The sequence below is a fragment of the Rhinolophus sinicus genome, linkage group LG04 (genome assembly GCF_036562045.2).
Source record: "Rhinolophus sinicus isolate RSC01 linkage group LG04, ASM3656204v1, whole genome shotgun sequence".
Lineage (NCBI taxonomy): Eukaryota > Metazoa > Chordata > Mammalia > Chiroptera > Rhinolophidae > Rhinolophus > Rhinolophus sinicus.
Genome location: NC_133754.1, coordinates 96281722 through 96299772, shown reverse-complemented (window position 1 = coordinate 96299772; position 18051 = coordinate 96281722). Strand labels below are relative to the sequence as shown.

Genomic DNA, 18051 nt, shown 5'->3' with positions numbered 1-18051 from the left:
GTAGGACCGTGTTTTTTATGCCATCACAGGAATCCCATCCTCTGACACTATCACACGGACCTACTGGGAGTTCCTCAGCTTTACTGCAATGTTTTGACTCCATAATTTTGCAGGTGCTAGTTCCTCTCCTTTGGAGATCTTTTTCCTGTTTTTACTTGGCTTATTATGGCTTTAATTCATTATTTAGGACTTCACTGAATGGTATGTCCACAATTTCCTCATCTTTTTATTTTTCAAGATCAACAGCCTTGTGCTGACCCATTAAACAAAGGAATAATGATGTGTTAGACTTTTGTCTTTACATCACTGGTGAACGTTCTCCAGAAGGGACTGATGTATTGCTTCCCTATGACCAAAGACATGCTATTAGGCACATTCCTTTTCATAAAATCATAAGCATTGTCTCAGGGGAAGTTAAGTCTCAGTCTTGAGCTATGCTTCCACATTGCAGTTGACATGGTGTGTGAGGCTGAGAATGGACCGGAATAAAGGGAGCCCGGTTATGATTTAAAAATTTTTACATTGAGTTGGACTGGTGTTTGATTATCACCTTGGATAGGATTTTCAAGTACTAAAATGGGTCCATTTTTGGGACTGGAAGGGACTGGAAGATTTTTATCTCCTAAGAGTGATGGGGAAGTGAGGGCCCATGCTCGGGACGTCATCCACTGAAAAGGAAAGAAAGAAGCACCAGGGCAAGTTAAAGCAGGGCTCGTGGGAAGGAATAACATTGTTTTCTGCTTCTGTCCGGCTGAGTCCAGCTTGCGCAATAAAATAATTTTATTTGCCCATCTGTACAACTGAAGTAGGCTCAAAGGGTGGACGGATGACTCCCCATTTCTTACTTTTTGGACTCTCTCTAAAAGAAGGGACTGAAGTTTTGTCTTCTTGCTGTGCCGCATTTGATAATATGTTCCTACAGAATGAATTAAGCCTTAGCTAAACATTTCATAGAATTTTTGTAAATTTCCTCCTCATACTAAATAGTGGTGAAAGTTCATTAACAAAGATATTTAATGAAGCTTGTGCACTTTTGAAAAATTAAAATACCCATGTAAGTATCAGTAGGGTTAAGAAGTCTAACATATTTCTTCCCAATGGAAAATTAGAATTATTAGAAATTAGTTATTAGAAATGAGATTTATACAGTGACAAAAATATTGAAAAATACTATGTACCCACAGTATAATTGCAATCATGTTAAAAACCTTTAAATTAATGACAATGTATAAAAGTGTTGTTTGTATTAGAGTACTAGAATTGTGAATAATGTTTGAGATTCTTTCTACTTTTCTGTATTTTCCAGGTATTATTTATTCGTTCTTTCCTCCCTTTCTCCCTTCCTGTCTCCCTCCCTTCATTCACTTCTTTCTTTCTTTCTTCATATTTAATGTACTTTTATTCTGTGTTAGGGCCTCTTCCCAGCACTGGGAAGATATAGTAAACAAAAGAGACAACAATTCCAAATCTGATTTTGTGGTAAGTTGGGGAAATGGATTAGAAAGGAGAGAAGTAGAGGAGGGAGAACATGTAGGAGGTGATAATACCAAATCCAGGTCAAAGATGATGGAAGCATGAACTGTATCAGTTGCTCTGCTCCCTTTTCTTCTCACATAAGTTGTTTTTGGATGATTTCATCTTCTTGTGTTTCATTCAAGCCTCTGCTCAAATGTCACTTCTTAGAAAGGAGTTCTACAACCATCCTAGCTCCTTTACTCTCTTAACCTGCCCTGCCCTATTTCCTTCCCCCAACTTTTAAATTGCACTTATCTGCATAGCCAATTAGCTCAGCTGGTTAGAGCGCGGTGCTAATAACACCAAGGTTACTGGTTCGATCCCTACATGGGTCACTGTGAGCTGCGCCCTCCTTAAAAAAAAAAAATAGTACTTATCGCTACCTGGCTGACACTATAGGATGAATTGATATATTATTTGTCTATTTGTTTATTGTTGTCTTTCTTCCATAGAATAAAAGCATGAGATAGGGACTCTGTGTTGTTCATTGTTGTGTTTCTGTCTTTTAGAAATGTGTCCATCTGGGACATAGGAGTTTTAATAAACATTGTCTGAATGATTAGACAAATGATTGTTAAGTCTACATCTTTAGCTTTGAGATCTCTCCTGAGTTCCAGATTTGTAGTTCTCATGCTGACTAACCCTTTAAAGTGTATTCTGAGTATACGAGGTGTGATCAAACAATACAGTGAATGTTTAAATAAAACAATTTATTAAAGTAAAAGACACATTGCCATTAATCCCTCTCAAAATACCCCTGCCCCCCACTTCAAACACACTTGTTCCATCATTGTTGCCACTTTCTGAAGCAATTCTGGAAGTCTTCTATTCTGAGTTCTATTCTATTCTTTAGTTGCTCTATTGTGGCTGCCTTGATATACTGAATCATTTTGACTTTGAGGAAGAGTCAGAAGTCCCACGGGCCCAGATCCGGTGAATAAGGTGGATGGGGACACATCCTAATGTTTTTATTTGACAGAAATTGCCATACCAGAAGAGATATGTGACATGGAGCATTGTCATGATGGAGGATGATTTATGACACACTTTAAAACACACCTTCTCTCAACCATAGCTCACACCCGACTGACTGCATTGAACAAGTTGAAACTTGTCACACACTGTTACTAAGATTCGATGCCTCACTTCCCGTATTGAAGATCCCTGCCTTTCTGTTGGATGGTACTTGGCAGCAGCATTCACGATATTTTGCGATCACAATGGAAAGGTTCCATGTCACTCGTCACTTCTGGTACAGCAATTTCTGTCAAATAAACACATTACAGTGTGTCCTCATCCACCTTATCCACTGGATCTGGCACTGTGCGACTTTTGGCTCTTCCCCAAAGTCAAAATGACGATGAAAAGTAAACATTTTGAATCGATTCAGGATACCGAGGCAGTCACAACAGTGCAACTGAAGACACTCACGAAAGAGGACTTCCAGAACCGCTTCAGAAAGTGGCAAGAACGATAGGATGAGTGTGTTTGAAGTGAGGGGGAGTATTTTGAGGGAGATTAATGGCAATATGTCTTTTGCTGTAATACTATTTAAAAATTTAAATATTCACCATATGTTTTGATTGCTCCTCATAATTTGAATTCCAGATGTTCAAAGCTTCTTGTGATCAGCCTCCTTCCCCAGCCAAATTGGCTTCTTGTGAAATCCTCTCCATTAAGATTATTCTTTGTTTCTTAAGTTGTCAACTCACCACTTACGTTCCTTTGTCACCTGGTGCTAGGATAGAGACTAGGAAGCAGGTAGATCTGGGGGAGGGGGTTATTAAAGGATTTAGGTGTGAAGGATTTGATCTGGGCTAGGTGTGCTGGGTCACTATAGCTGAGGGGTGACAGCTCACATCCTTCCCACTTGTTGATATTTTAATGCATTTGCTTGTGTAGTCTTGTCTGATTGAAGAAGTAAATATGCATCCATTAGGGTTTTCTGGACCGATCTTCATATTGAAATAGCATATTCTACTCTCAATGATTAAGTGTGCTTACTTGTCCCAACTAGGGAAAGACCTGCACGACTTACAGCACTTTCCCTTTTAAATACGGTTAGAAGAAAGGGATGGAGCAGCTGTAAGGGCGTTCTGCGTATTTATTACTGATAATGAGTTCTGAGTAAATTTTTTGTGGAGGAAGGGGAAAGAGGTAATTGGAAGCTAGTATTTAATACCATTTCTTTTGGGGGGGGTGTCAACACTAAAATTTAATTCTCTTCAGGGTATTTAAACAAGAAGCAGACAAATTCACTTGTTCACAGCTTAGCCTTTGCGTTGCCTTAATAGATGGTTGTTGTTTTTTTCAATGTGTCTCATCCATGCCTATGAGAAATAAGCCAGAGAAAGGACTGACATCATTTTCTGAGGCTTCATCAAACCACATACACTTTCAAATGACAAGGCAACATTAATTCCTTTGGGGCAATCCCATCAAAGACTCAAGTTTCTGATTTCAAGGAGCTTGCAGGTGTGATGGAAAAAATTAGGGGACCAACAATATAATATTGCCAAATTAATGACATGGATCATTTAACATGTCATAGGATATGTTTATGTGTGTTCTCATCTGTTACTTTCCTACTTTACTCCTTTCTCCAGCAAACTGAATCATTGATCCTACTTTTGTGCCTTATAAGTAAACAGGAAATGAAACTGTGGAAGACACTTGTGTTCTGCAATCACCACATTCCCCTCTAGTGTCTAAGAGGCAACCACAAATCTTATCCAAATAAGATGCTTCCAGTGATTAAAAGTCATCAGAGATGAAGGAGATGTAGGCCCTAGAAATGTCTAGTTCTGCATTTCATAGCACTATTTAACTCCATTAGGGAAAATATATCTTTTCTAAATGTGCGTTCCACATATATGGTTAAGTGCTTGAGGTTATTTGGGCCCTGGTGCTGCAGCAGAAGCAGGCAGGGTGGGGCAAGGCCAAGGGGACCAAGCGGCTTCCCAACTAACGGTCCGGACGGGGCGGGGCCCGGCGGGCGGGGCGGAGCATCTCCTCTGCTAAAGGTCCTTGCAGGCGGGCGCGTGCCCGCAGGCGGCGCCTCCAGGGCCCTTGCCGGCCGGGAGCGCGCCGCCGCCTCCTCTGTCGGCTGCTCCCGCGCGGCTGCTGCTTCCTCTCGCGTTTCCACTTCGGCTCGGGCGGCTGCGACCGAGCCCGGTTGGGGCGGCGCCGGCCTGCGCCATGAGGATCACGCCCTCCAGGCCGGTGCCGGGCCTCTCGGTGCCGCAGGGCGGGCCGTGACCGGGCGCCCGCGCAACCGCGGGGAGGACGCCGGCGATGGGGGACAGGTAATCCCGCCCGGCCGGGCCCAGGGCCTCGAGGGTCCCCGCAACCCAGATGTCGGGCAGTAGGGCGCGCGCTGGGCGGCGCGGGCCCCCACTGATGGTCCCTTTGCCTTTCGCACAGGTGGCTCCGGGTGACCGTCCTCCCCGGCTGCGTGGGGTGCAGGACCGTGGACGTTCTAGAGTCCTGGACCGTGCGCGACGTCAAGGAGCGCATCTTGGCTGAGACCGGCTTCCCGGTGTCGGAGCAGCGACTGTGGCTCGGCGACAGGGAGGTACGGTCCCCCCTCTGCTCAGTAGGACGATGGGCCTGCTGTCTGTGCTGAGGGTTTTAGCACATCAATTTGCTGGTCAGTGGGATCGCTGATAGTGAAACTGAACGGGTTTTATTCTTGTGTCTGGGAAAACAGATAGATGCTCATTTAATGATCACCCGGAAATAATGCTTTGTAAATATGTGCCTATCATTAGTTGTGATTTTTATTGATTTACTATTTCAACTTTGTGTTACCCGCGTTTTGTCTGAATCTTCACTTCCTGAAATTAAGATACTTTTTTGATGGGCTTTATAGCTATAGGGGTTTTTGTTTCCTTGCTTGTTTAGAGACTTCATCATTGAAGTGACTTAATCATTACTCATATTTTTCTAATAGTTGTGTTATACATTTAACTGGAATGCTGGTAAATGTCTTCACCTTTTATGTCTTAGAAGTTTTCCTCCAGTTCTGAATCACAGAAATTGAAAGGATCTTCAGACATACTTTAATATAGAAGCTATTATTTTGAGGAGTAAACTTGTGTTAAAACTTATAAGGTGCAAATGAATGACTTAGCAGATCAAAATGTTAGCGGACCAAAACTTTGGAAAATAAGAGTATTATATACTATAAAATGGGTGAAAATTAGGTTGGGGCAAAAGTAATTGCGGTTTTTGCGGTTTTTGCCATTGTTTTTGACCTTTTAAACCACGGTTACTTTTGTACCAACCTAAAACTACAGTTCTCTTAAAAGAGGAGTTAAGGAGACGTGTTACTGAAAATTACTCTCTTATCCTATCACTTTTTATATGATAAAGGAACATCATTTCCAAGATTTAAAAGAGGCAAAAAAAGAGTTGAACAGATACACAAGGAATACTTGAGCCATACAGAATGACATCTTACGTATTAGATTTCCTTACTATCCAGTACAAATACTGGTGAAGTACTTGGTACCTGTGATTTTTGACCCCTCAGTGTAATCTGGACATTCTGTGTACCTGGGTCTACTCTCTGGTGTCTTGCCCACTTAGACCGAGGTTTCCGGTTACTCAGTTCTTATGCTCCTCCACAGATCCGTCTTCCTCCACCAAGGGGTTTGGTGGCATGTAGACAGTGACTTGATTGAGGACTTTGAACAGAACTGAGGAGCAAAGCTCATCATTCTTACCTCTTTTTCTGTGCCTACCACTATCTTCTAACCTTCCCTTGTATACTCTCCTGGTCCTCTACCCACTTCTTTGGTTATTCCTCTGGTTCTGCTTTGTCAGCTTGTCCCCTATATGTGGTTATACCCAAAAGTTCAGTTGTGAGGGGGTCTTGCCATTAGAATGTATTTGGAGGTGTCTATGCAATGCATCGGCGTGGGATGGTGAACGTGACAGTGGAGTGGAGAGTATTTCGGATTGAATGGGTGGTTGGTGGGGGTCTAGTTAGGAAACTTATGCTAGTATGACGTAATGAGGTTCTAGACTACCATTACAGAGGTGACTCTGAAAGGAAAGGATGTACAGGAGACTTTGAAAAAGACAAAATTATGGCAGTTTGGTACCAGATGGATATTGGGTGGGTAGGGGGGGAAACAACAGGTGGGGGGCAGGGGGTTGGACATACAATAAGGCAGAAGGACTTGCCCAGGATGTTCACACGTCTTGAATCAGATCAGGAAAATAATGGTTCAATTAGCAGAGATAATTATACAATTGCAGAGGGGGATCAAATTTTGGAGAAAAGGTGATGTGACCAGTTTGCTTTTACATATGGTTCAGCTGATGGCGGGACATAAAAAAAAAAACATCTAGAAAAATGCATGAAGAGGTAGGTGACCCAGATCCTACTTCCAGTACTGCCAGTGGATAACAGGCCAAATTAATTAACGTGTTGGAATCGGCTTTCCTGTTTCTAATAGGAATGGGATAAAAGAATTCTAAGCAATTCTAAGGTTTCTGCTACGTAGGAGTCTAGACTAGAGAGTGATAGTCAACAGGCAGCAGATCTGGAGCTGAAGCTCAGGGGAGAGAGGTCAGGGCTGGAAATAGAATTTTGGGAAGTAACTTGCTCAGAACATTTCTCCTTCTGTACTTTGTAAATACATTGGGCATATGATTAACATTTATTGAGTAGCTGTGTTCCATACACTGTTCTAGTATTTTGCATATATCATCTCATTTACTACTCAAAACAACCTCAGGAGTTACTTATTGCTACACCATTTTGCAGACTAATAAAGCCAAAATTCAGAGAGATGAAGTATCAAATCAGGATTTAAACCCCGGTCTGTCTGATTCCAAAGTCTGTGGACTTTTTACTATTCCTCACCAAAGAGAACATGTCAGGGTGTCAATCAATAAAAAAGTTAAATGTGAAGTTCTTTTAAACAGAGAAGAAGAGCTTAAACCATTAAAAAGGAACGTCAAAGTCAAGGCTGTAGCTCACCCAGAAAACAAGCTGAGGGCACATTCTCTCCGCATTCAGAGAGGACAGGCTTATGACTTCTGACCTGGTAAATTTAGTAATGCTAATGTGTGCCATTAAAAGGGGTCACCTTTATATAAGCAAATCTTTCACAGAGGTGGCTTTCTTTTCTTTTTAAATTTAATGCTGCTCAGAACCTTTGAGATTTGAATTATTGGCAAGAATTCTAAATAGGATAGGGTAGGCAGGAAACAAAAACTGTTGACAGCTCCTTGTCACTCACTGGTTTTGGCCGCAGGACAGTAGGCACTTAGTCCTCAGTCTTTCTGGGTCACATGCCATCTTCTTTCTACTTGTCTCTTTTGCTTTTTGTGGCCTGGAAGTGGAATTTACAAGTTCTTCACGTTACCTCCTGCCCAGAGACTGAAGCTATTCATTACAGCTGTGCATCTTTCTGATCCTTTTTCCTGATCTGTACCAAACATGTTTGAGTCTCAAACTGGGTTTCAAGTATCATTTAACTTTCCTGTGTTTTAATTGATCAAAGACGTCCTCCCTGTTAGCTCTTGAATCTTGAGAACCTGTTAGTGTCCTTGACAACTGAACAAAGGAAGGAGTGTTGGCAGACCCAGATTGCAGTTGATATTGTGTTGTTTGTTTAATAATTTGGAGAGAGTTACTGTTTCATAGTAGATGAAAATGAGCATACGTGAGGTTTTTAAGGGAGGCTGAGGCTGGCATGGATAGAGACCCAGATGTTCAAATTAGTTTATAATCACTGTGTTAAAACAAAATACAAAGACTGACATGGGCAACTTGGAAGATTTTATTACCTTTGGAGATGAATAGGGCCTGTGTTTCTTGGCTTGACTGGAGTGATTTCGGGTCCAGGAAAGAGTGAGGCGCAAGCAAAACCCCCAAATCTTGGCAAGCGCAGGAGGAGAAAGCAGACGGCTCTGCTGAGGTTATCTGTGCTGCTTGAAATCTCTTCGGGAGAATCACTTCCCTGTAAATGGACCACTGATAACAATCTACCAAAACATTCATTGTCAGAATCACATAGCAAGTTGTGTCTATTTTAACTAACAAGGTTACACTCTGCGTCTTCTTCCTTTCCATGTCCTCTTTAAGACCTGGAAACTTCTTCCTGCATTATGGTTTTTCTTCCTTCCTCTCTTCCTGCCTTTCTTCCTTTAAATGTACCTTATCTATACTGAATTGGACTAATAATCCTTGGCTCATACGTGGCTCTCTTTTAGTAATTGATTAATTAGTTAGTTAATCAATTAACAATACAATGAACAACCATGATGACATCATCCAACAGGAGAAATAGAACACTGTTGATAGTTTATATTTACCTCTGTGCTTCTTCCCAGCCTATATGCCTATGTCTCTCCCCTTACCCCTTTGTGTTTATTATTTTTTGCCTTTTTTTAGTTGTTTTAATAGTTTTATAAGTGTGTGTATGTGTGTGTGTGTATATATACATATATATATATGCAGACCTATGTATATGTGGTGTTGTATAACCTAAGTATGTAACCTAAACAATACAGTATTATTTTTAGTTGCTTATGAACTTTATAAGAAGCTTATTATTCTATATGTAGTAACCTGGAATTAGCTTTTTCACTCAATATTATGTTACAAATATTCACCCAAATTTATATGCAGTTTAGTTAATTCATTTCTTACTGCTGTGTAATATTCCACTGTATCAATATGTCATACAATTTGGGTTTTTAAATTTTTGTTTTAAACAACAGTGCTACTATGATTGTACTTAACTCCTATTTCCTGTGCAAGGAGTTTTTACAGGCTTGCTCTAAGATTCAGTGGGAACATGTATGGAAAGTGCTTTATAGACTGGGAACTGTAACAACATGTTCAGATTTGTATTTTGGAAATGGGAACTAGAATGAAGATGATGTATAGAAAGTAAGGAAACCAGATGGAGATGGTTATAAAATCCCAGAGATGTGGAGAGTATGAATAGTTGGAAACAGAGAAGAACAAGTTAGCTAGGAGAGAAATTGGGGATGGACATGTGGTTTGAGAGAGAGAAAACTTTCCTCCGCGCCTTCCCGTTACAGTGACAAGGTAAAAGATGCCACTAGTAATTGAGATAAAGAGTGAAAGATGAGAGGTAAGTATTAGGAGGAAAGTTAGTGAGGTCACCTTTGACAGGTTGAGCTGTAGGGACTTTGGAGGATACCAGTGTGAGATGGGTAGTAAACAGTTGGAAATGCTGAATTTTTCACATGGAAAACAATGTCCTTCACACCTGACCAGGGAGATAAGGTAGAAACAAAGGTGGCTCTTCAGGTGAGCTTTTGAGTAATGTTTTGCAGACTGTTGACCTGTAAGGGGTCACGCTGTAGCAGCACTTAGAAGTGGACCGCTGGGGAGGAAATTGATCTGGCTTTGGGTTTTGACCTTATTTTCCAAAAAAGGCACTCTTATTACACCGCTCCTGTGGGTCACGATCACACACATATACCCTGCCCTTATAAGAAACAGAACAATCACTAAAAGGAAAATGAGTATCAAGGCGTTTTTCAGAAAGCCAATTTCAGGGAAGCTGTAGACCAAAGCAGTGTCGCAGGCTGGAGTCCTTATTTGTCCCTTCCTTCTACATCAGACCTTTTTGGTAGCAGCATCTATAGCAGTGTTTCCTCAAGTGTGTTTCTAGGAACAAAAGCCTGTAAGATGCTCTTTGAAAAAAAAAATGTGCTGCTAAACTTTGTGAAATGTTGCTTAGTATAATCGTTTGTAAGAAAGTTACAATACATATTAATATATTAAGTACCCTAAAACCCAGATTATTCCAAGTATTTTAAAACATGTTTTCTCTCACTATCTGTTGACATCTCATAGAGCTTTGTTCTGAGCAATACACTTTGGAAATGTTGATCAAAAGAATGATTTTGTTTCTGTTGATGATCCTGGTTCATCATAAAAATTTTAAATAATTTTAAAGCAGAAATATATGTCTTTATTTATAATTATTTAAGGAAAAAAGTACTTTAAATTTTTAAATAAAATTTTTGACTAAATTTCTCTTTGAAATACCCACTTCTCCAGAGCAATGTATTTCCTGATAAAAACAGTTAACGAGCGTTACTTCTTAAGTGAGCAAAAAAAAAAAAAAAAAAATTAAGGTAAAGTTTTGAATTTACAATATTAGAAACTATATTGCTTCTCATCCATTTTCTTTTCTTTTTTTTCAGTTATCTGACTGGATCAAGATTGGAGAGCTGACTTCCAAAACTTGTCATCTTTTTGTAAACCTTCAATCAAAAGGCTTAAAAGGGGGAGGTATAAAACTGACTTTACCAGGAGTAGTTGCCATTTTTAGTTGAATTAAGATTATGTTGTAAAAGTGAAAGCAAGTATATACAATTGGGGTGCGGTGAGGGGTATGAGGAAAACAAGGACCGATGCAGCCAGTGAGTTGTAAGCATGTATGGGATGTGATCGTCTGTGGAACGGCTGGGGTTTGGCCTTGGTGGATAGTTGTACCAAAATGATGCAAATACATTTATAGTGATGATTTTGTTTTTTAAGCACAGGTTTCTTTTTTCCTTATATACAGATTTTATGTATATGTGTGTGTGTGTGTGTGTGTGTGTAATATACATATATACATATATATATATATATATATATATATATATATATATATATATATATGTATAGTGTATGCATCTAAGAAATTACTTCCCCCCATTCTCCCTGTACTTTCCTGTCACCTATCTGAAGGTAACCTGGTCAGTCAGTTCTAAGAATCGCTAGTTTAGGAAGGACTTAAGGGTATTTGAACTGGACAGCCATTCAGACAGTGGCTGTGCTGAGTTTCAGAACAATCAGAACATCAGTTGAATTTGAGAATATTAAAAATGTCATGATCAGCACCCCTCTCTCTGGCTTACAATTTAGCAGCAAAGCACCCTTTATTTATTTCAGTTCTGTTAGAAAACAGCACCCCCCATGCTCTTTATTTTTGAATCCATAATTTTCTGTGACAGTATATTTTTGACTATTTTTTAAAAACTGAATTTGTAGTTTAATGAAAATCTTGAGATTTGATAAAATTGAATCTGCGCTACTTTCTACTGAATCTGTTTAGTCAGGTGCCTTTTTGTGCCAGAGAGCTGCAATAAACCATGAAGTTGTAACTTACCCTGTTACCCTGAAAATAAACCTAGCCTTATAAGACAGGGTCTTATATTAATTTTTGCTCCAAAAGATGCATTAGAGCTAATGGTCTGGCTAGGTCTTATTTTTGGAGAAACACGGTATGTAATTTTATGATGTCTTGGAACCATGTAACACATTGATGACACACCATGGGGTTTTATTTTAGGTCGATTTGGTCAAACAACTCCACCACTTGTTGATTTTCTCAAGGACATTTTAAGAAGATACCCAGAAGGAGGGCAGATTCTCAAGGTAGGGAATGTCTGTGTACGTGTGTGAATTTACTTTGATAAAAATGAGATGGTGTAAAATTTCTTAGACGTCTTGCTAGTGTTTACATTGTTTAAAATTTCATCTTGATTTGCATGACTGTATTTGTTGCGCTCTGAATGGCTGGATGGGATGGGCTGACGATACAGGCAGTGTAAGTATGTGAGGTGTCAGAGGCAGAGGGGCCCGCTAGGCTGCTGTGTGCTATAATCAAGCACAGGTTTTGTAGTTTTATGTGATTACATCATGTAATTAATTTTATGAATTGATGTTTAACATTGTGCAGTGGTGTTACAAACCAACCAGCCAGCCACATAACACACAAAACCCACATTCAGGGGCCATGGACACATACCTGTTTGACCCTTGGATTTAGAGGTTTGCTTTTTGGGAGAGTTTAATAGGATAATTATTTCAGTTAATTATATCTCTTTATGATACATTCTTTTAGTTTGAATACACTCATTAAAAAACAAAACAAAACCTGAACAGCCATAAAAGAAAGCAATTATGGAAGCTATTGCAAAAATTAGATTTTGTGTTTCAGCTTAATAAGAAACCTCCTTAATTAATTGTAAAAGCAGATCAGTTATGCATTTTCCTTCTCACTAACTTATTTAGTATTTATTGCCCTCATTCTATTTGGTGGTTTAGATGGTAAATTTTTAGAGAATAAGGCCTAAGTCTAGTCACACTCGGCGAGGCACTCATTGAGGATTACCACATCTTCAGCGATTTTAATAATGATGTATTCTTTCAGAATAAGCATTAGTGGTTCACAGAAAGTTAGTTTGAAAACCATTGTTATATTGCGATATTAGGAAAAGTGGAGATGGGAAGAGTGTGGCTGTGGGGGTAGAGGAGGGAATAGAGTAAATTTAAAATGAAGATTTAGTTGCTGGTAGCAGGAATAGGGTCTCATGAATTCATACCGTGTTTCCCCGAAAATAAGACCTAGTCGGACCATCAGCTCTAATGCATCTTTTGGAGCAAACATTAATATAAGACCCGGTAATGTATCGTATCGTATCGTACCGTACCGTACCGTACCGTACCGTATTATACCCAGTCTTATATAAGACCCGGGCTTTTAGTAAAATAAGACTGGGTCTTATATTAAATTTTGCTCCAAAAGACGCATTAGAGCTGACGGTCCGGCTAGGTCTTCTTTTCGGGGAAACACGGTACGTGAGTGCTGGGGATCCTGTCGGGGAACGAGGCAGCGGTTATGAGTGACGTCTTTGTGCTTTCTGACAGTTAGCAAGCAGCCGACGCTCTGTCCTGCTCCTTGGCTTCCTGTGTACATATATGTGTGGGAGCCAGCTCATTATCATCTCTGTTTCTTGGATGTTTTGGTAGAATCTGGTCATTTTAGATTAAATAGGAATCTTAGAAATCACAGAAAACACCTGTGAGGTTTGCTGAAGGGTCCAGAGATATTTTAATTACTTCCCCAAGATCGTATCCAAATTGGCATATTTATTTCCCCTTCTCAGAATCTCCTGAGAAAAAGTGTCCAATCCTGTTTTTTGTTCAACTTGAGAATGATAGTTGGAGCCCGGGACTTGGGATTTTATCCCCAGTGTCTTCATCTCTGCTCCCTAAAATACACATAAATGACAAATAGGGATCAAAATGAAAAAAAGATCGAACCTGTATAAAGTGCTGTCATTTTGTAAGTTAACCTTGTATTTTGCTACCTGTTAATTCTTATTTCTATCTTTTATATTGTAATATCCTAATGTAAATAAAATTGCTAATTTTTAGGGATTCTGTTAGACTAAATAAGGTCTTAAAAATCCTATGAGAAATAGGTAGTTATATTAGTAGGAGGACTTTGTAGCTGTTAACAGGTGGATAAGGGCGTGGGTCAAATGTGCATGTTCAGGGTTGCACAGCAGGTGGGGTACGACACCCAGCCTTTTGGTGTGCACCTGGTGAGTGGAGCGTCTCACCTGACCTCAGGCCTGTGCTCTTCCCTCACTCCGTCTTAGAGGTGTCTCACTTCATGTGGGCACTGTCACCTTTCTGCTCTGATAAAGCTTTGCTCTTGGCATTGCTGTTGTATCAGTATAAGCCCCGTTCTGTTCTTGCCCATTCTTACCGTCTTCCACCCTGGTTTAGTAATGCCAAGGTGCTGGGAAAGTAAAAAAAACTAGTTCTCCCCAAAGTTACAGGTTCATGAGTACAACAATACAGGGTGAGTTACTGTGTTTGTAAAGACCCATCCATTTAAAATATAACCACTTGATTTGGTTTGGCCTAAGTCACAGCTCATCCAGGTAACTGTCATGTGTTGACTTTTCTGTACTTCAGACAAAGTCCAGAGTAAACTAGGGATAATATCTCTGGAGTTCATTTCAAGTTCTGCTGATTATGGTATCGGCTCTAGGATTGGACTTTATTTCAGAGTTTGGAGCTCCCAGCATGATTTTGGTAGATGTGCCAGGGTGATAGGATTGTTGAGACTGGGGATTTGTTTTTGAGGCTACCGATGGGTGTGAGTCTTGTAGGTTTCCCTTTCCTCTACATTACAGAGGTTTGACCACCCATTCACCTGTCCACTCGTCATCCACCAAACACTATTACTACCTTTTTAATGACAGGAATAAGTCAGTCCTGACTTTCAAGAAACTTTCAGGAGAAAGACATGTTCACATCTCAAGTTCTCAAGAATGCAGCATACTGCACTAACCAGTACGTATAGACTGATACTTTTTTTTTTTCTAAGAGAAGGTAAGTTTGGTGAGCAAATGATAAATAAAGGTCTTTTTTTTTTTTTTTTTTTTTTTTTTTGGTAACTGCTGAAAAACAAGGTACTTGTCCCAGATGACAACTATCTGTGCAGCTTTTGGAAATGGAATATCATTTGAATGAAGCCTTTGGGTTGATTGTAAATAAGAGGCAGAGTTGTAAATAGTCTCAGGATTTGTATTTAGAGGCCAAGAGGTAGCAGGTTAAAAACTGCATTTTAGGTATGTATAATTGAAGAAGGCAGGACTCAGGATCTTTACAACCGTGCTCATCTGTATGTAACAGTTACTTTCAGTGGTATCGTCGCCAGCTCTTATAGATAATGATGCAAGTCGCGGCTTTCCTTTACTTAAATGGAATTACTTTTAAATAATATAGGTAAATACAAAGATGGGCAGTAGAGTACTGTATTACTAAATATTATTGTTGGTGTATTTCTTGGTTAGGAATTAATTCAGAACGCAGAAGATGCTGGGGCCACAGAAGTTAAATTTTTATATGATGAAACCCAATATGGAACGGAAACGCTTTGGTCAAAAGATATGGCACAATATCAGGGTAAGAATCAATATTTAGAAACAAGTTTTATGTACTAACAGGTGATTTTTAGTGATTTACAATACTCTGATTAATGAATAGTCTAATTACCACTTGTACTTTACTTCTTGGCATATTTTACTCCACTGCTTTAGAAGTATTTCTCTGCCTTTAGTGGGCAGGTGTCTCTGCTAGGTGGTATTTTTAGAGAACAAAGGAAACAATCTTGAAGCTCAAAGTAACAAGCAATGTAAATGCAGCTGACCCTTGACCAATACAGGTTGGAACTGCATGGGTCCACGTATATGCGATTCTTTTCAATTAATAGTTGGCCCTCTGTATTCCTGGGTTTCTTATCTTCGGATTCAAGCAACTGGGAATCGAAAACAGTGTTTTCGATCCACAGTTGGGAACCTGCTAATGCGGAGGGCCAACTGTGTCCATTGTTCTGTGTCATTTTATAGAAGGGACTTGAGCATCTTCACATTTTGTATCTGCAGGCGGGTCCTAGAACGAATCCCCCACGGATACTGAGGGATGACTGAAGGTTTTGGGGAGTCAAGTTATATGCAGATTTTTGACGGGGGGGGGTGTTGGTGCCCCTAATCCCCACATTATTCAAGGGTCACCTGTACATAAGCCTCTTGTTCTATTTAATCAACTTGTGAGTATTTTATATCATTAGCAAGACAAAAGGACACCCTTTCCATATATATAACACTTCTCTGAAGTAAAAAGCTATGCTTTTGTGTATTGTTTTCTTCTGTTAGAGTACCCTTGAAGTTTTGCAGTGGGATGGAAAGAAATTTTGAAGGGGAGAAGGGAATAAGGACAATGAAAGGAAAGACAATAAGAGAACTATGACCAATGGGCTCCGGACATCTCAGTTCTACCTATTCTTTGAAGTGTGGTGTTGAAAAGAATGTTTATAACGTTTGGTGCAGCTTTGAAGTCAGTAGGATGATTGCAAATGACTGTATATGACAGAAAGTTATTGAGTAAAGGGAGGATCAGTTCACTTTCCTGGACATGTTTTTCAAGAGAAGTGAGTCATATATTTTTACAAAGATGTTTTGTGATTTAGGAGGATGTCAACATGATTGTCAAATATTTAAACATTAAATATTTAGCCTTTCTTGTAGGTGATATTCCTAGGTCAAATTTGTGATATGAAAGTTGCATTTTTTTGTTCTGTAAAGAGATGTGGTGAGACAATATATCAGAGATTTTCATTCTGGTCCTAACTCCTGCTGCCTTGGTGATTTGGGGCAAGTCATCTCACCTTCATTGGTCAGGAGAGGATTGAGCCAGTAAGGTTTACTGGTTCTAAGATTCTGTGCTTTAGTGTAACGGTTGTTGAAAGACACAGGTGTGGATGTGAGGGGCTTTCATCCAAGTCCCAGGCTGCCATGTGGTACATCTCTACAGGGCAGCGGGGTGTGGAGTGGCAGCTCTTACCCTCATACCGTGTTTCCCCGAAAATAAGACAGGCTCTTATATAAGGTTTGCTCCAAAAGACGCATTAGGACTTATGTTCAGGGGATGTCATCCTGAAAAATCATGCCAGGGCTTATTTTCCGGTTAGGTCTTATTTTCAGGGAAACACGGTATTATTCAATGTGATTAAGCAGGTTACTGAGCCTTGCTTAAGTTCAGTCTGCTCACCCATAAAATGGTAGTAAGAACAAAATCTACCTCCCAGTTATTTTGAGGATTAAATGAGATCATAGATGTGATAATGGTTTGTGTCTGGTGTCATACTAATATTAGTTATTAGTGTGTACTATAGAACCATAAAGGGGAGAGTGTAAAGAGATCCTAGAAGTATTTTGCTTCAAAATTCTACCTAATGTCTACTATTTTTTGCTTCCAGCCTTGACTTCACCTCATTTAAAAAAATATTTGAAGCAAGATTATTTGTGCATAAGTGTACTTAGAGATAGAATCTTTAAAGAGATACCTGATTAGCCTATTTAAAATATACTTGGACATGTAAAAGTAGGTGAAAGTGATCTTTGATATCTTTAACAAATGTTGGTTGGGGCCCTACATGCTCTTGTATATTTGAAAATGCCTTTCTCTTGTGTTCAGATGTGAATGTGGTCTTTGCTGGCATCATCTTGGTGGATTACAGTTTTCTTTCCCCTTTATTGATACCTAGTTTTGAAAATGAGAACTCTTGAGTCCAATTTAATTTTTGTTCCTTTTCATATAATCAGATGGCAAAGTCTCAATTCGTCAAATCAGTTGCTGAAGAATAAGAGATCTTACCCAGTTTCACATTTTACTAAGGATTTCAAGGATGTGGTTAATTAAGAGACAGACGCAGGTGAAGGCAGCGTGGAGACGTCTTGGACTCCCAGTGCCTCCTGGGTTCTTTCATGTGTGTTAAGACATACCTTGGCCTCTAAGTGATGCACGCAGGCCTTCACTTAACACAAAGGGACCTATTTCAGTCATACCACGTTCACGCTGTTCTCTGATAATTATGTAGCTTGGGACATTCTCAGGAAATTATGCCTCATACACCTATAAATTCCAGATTTATTTACAACAAGCAACCTTCTAAAAGCATCCACCAGATAAGGTCTCTTCTGCTAGTAAATACTAGTGGTGTGTTTACAAGGAGATTTGGCTGGGTTATCTCTCTTGAATATTTCTTTTTAAAGAGGAGAAAATAGATTGCAGGCCTGCTGCTAACCCTTTCCTTCCCAGATCACCTTGTGTTTTTTCCTCAGGGTGTTCATTCTTTTCTTACCTCACTCTCACACCCTTTTGGTTAGGATAGATGTGGAGAATTT

The 18051-nt window shown here is 39.7% G+C and overlaps 1 protein-coding gene across 4 annotated transcripts in view; it reads left to right on the top strand.

Annotated features, from left to right (window-relative positions):
* Window positions 1-18051, top strand: part of SACS (sacsin molecular chaperone) — an 83834-nt gene that overhangs the window by 34343 nt on the left and 31440 nt on the right. For 3 of the 4 annotated variants that reach the window (XM_019736497.2, XM_019736495.2, XM_074330035.1), the window contains exons 3-6: window positions 4939-5089; window positions 10720-10807; window positions 11856-11941; window positions 15160-15271. In XM_019736497.2, the coding sequence (XP_019592056.2) occupies window positions 4939-5089; window positions 10720-10807; window positions 11856-11941; window positions 15160-15271 (437 nt within the window). Of the gene's footprint in view, window positions 1-4555; window positions 4821-4938; window positions 5090-10719; window positions 10808-11855; window positions 11942-15159; window positions 15272-18051 lie in introns of those variants that run through there. The other variant, XM_019736498.2, reaches the window with a different exon arrangement.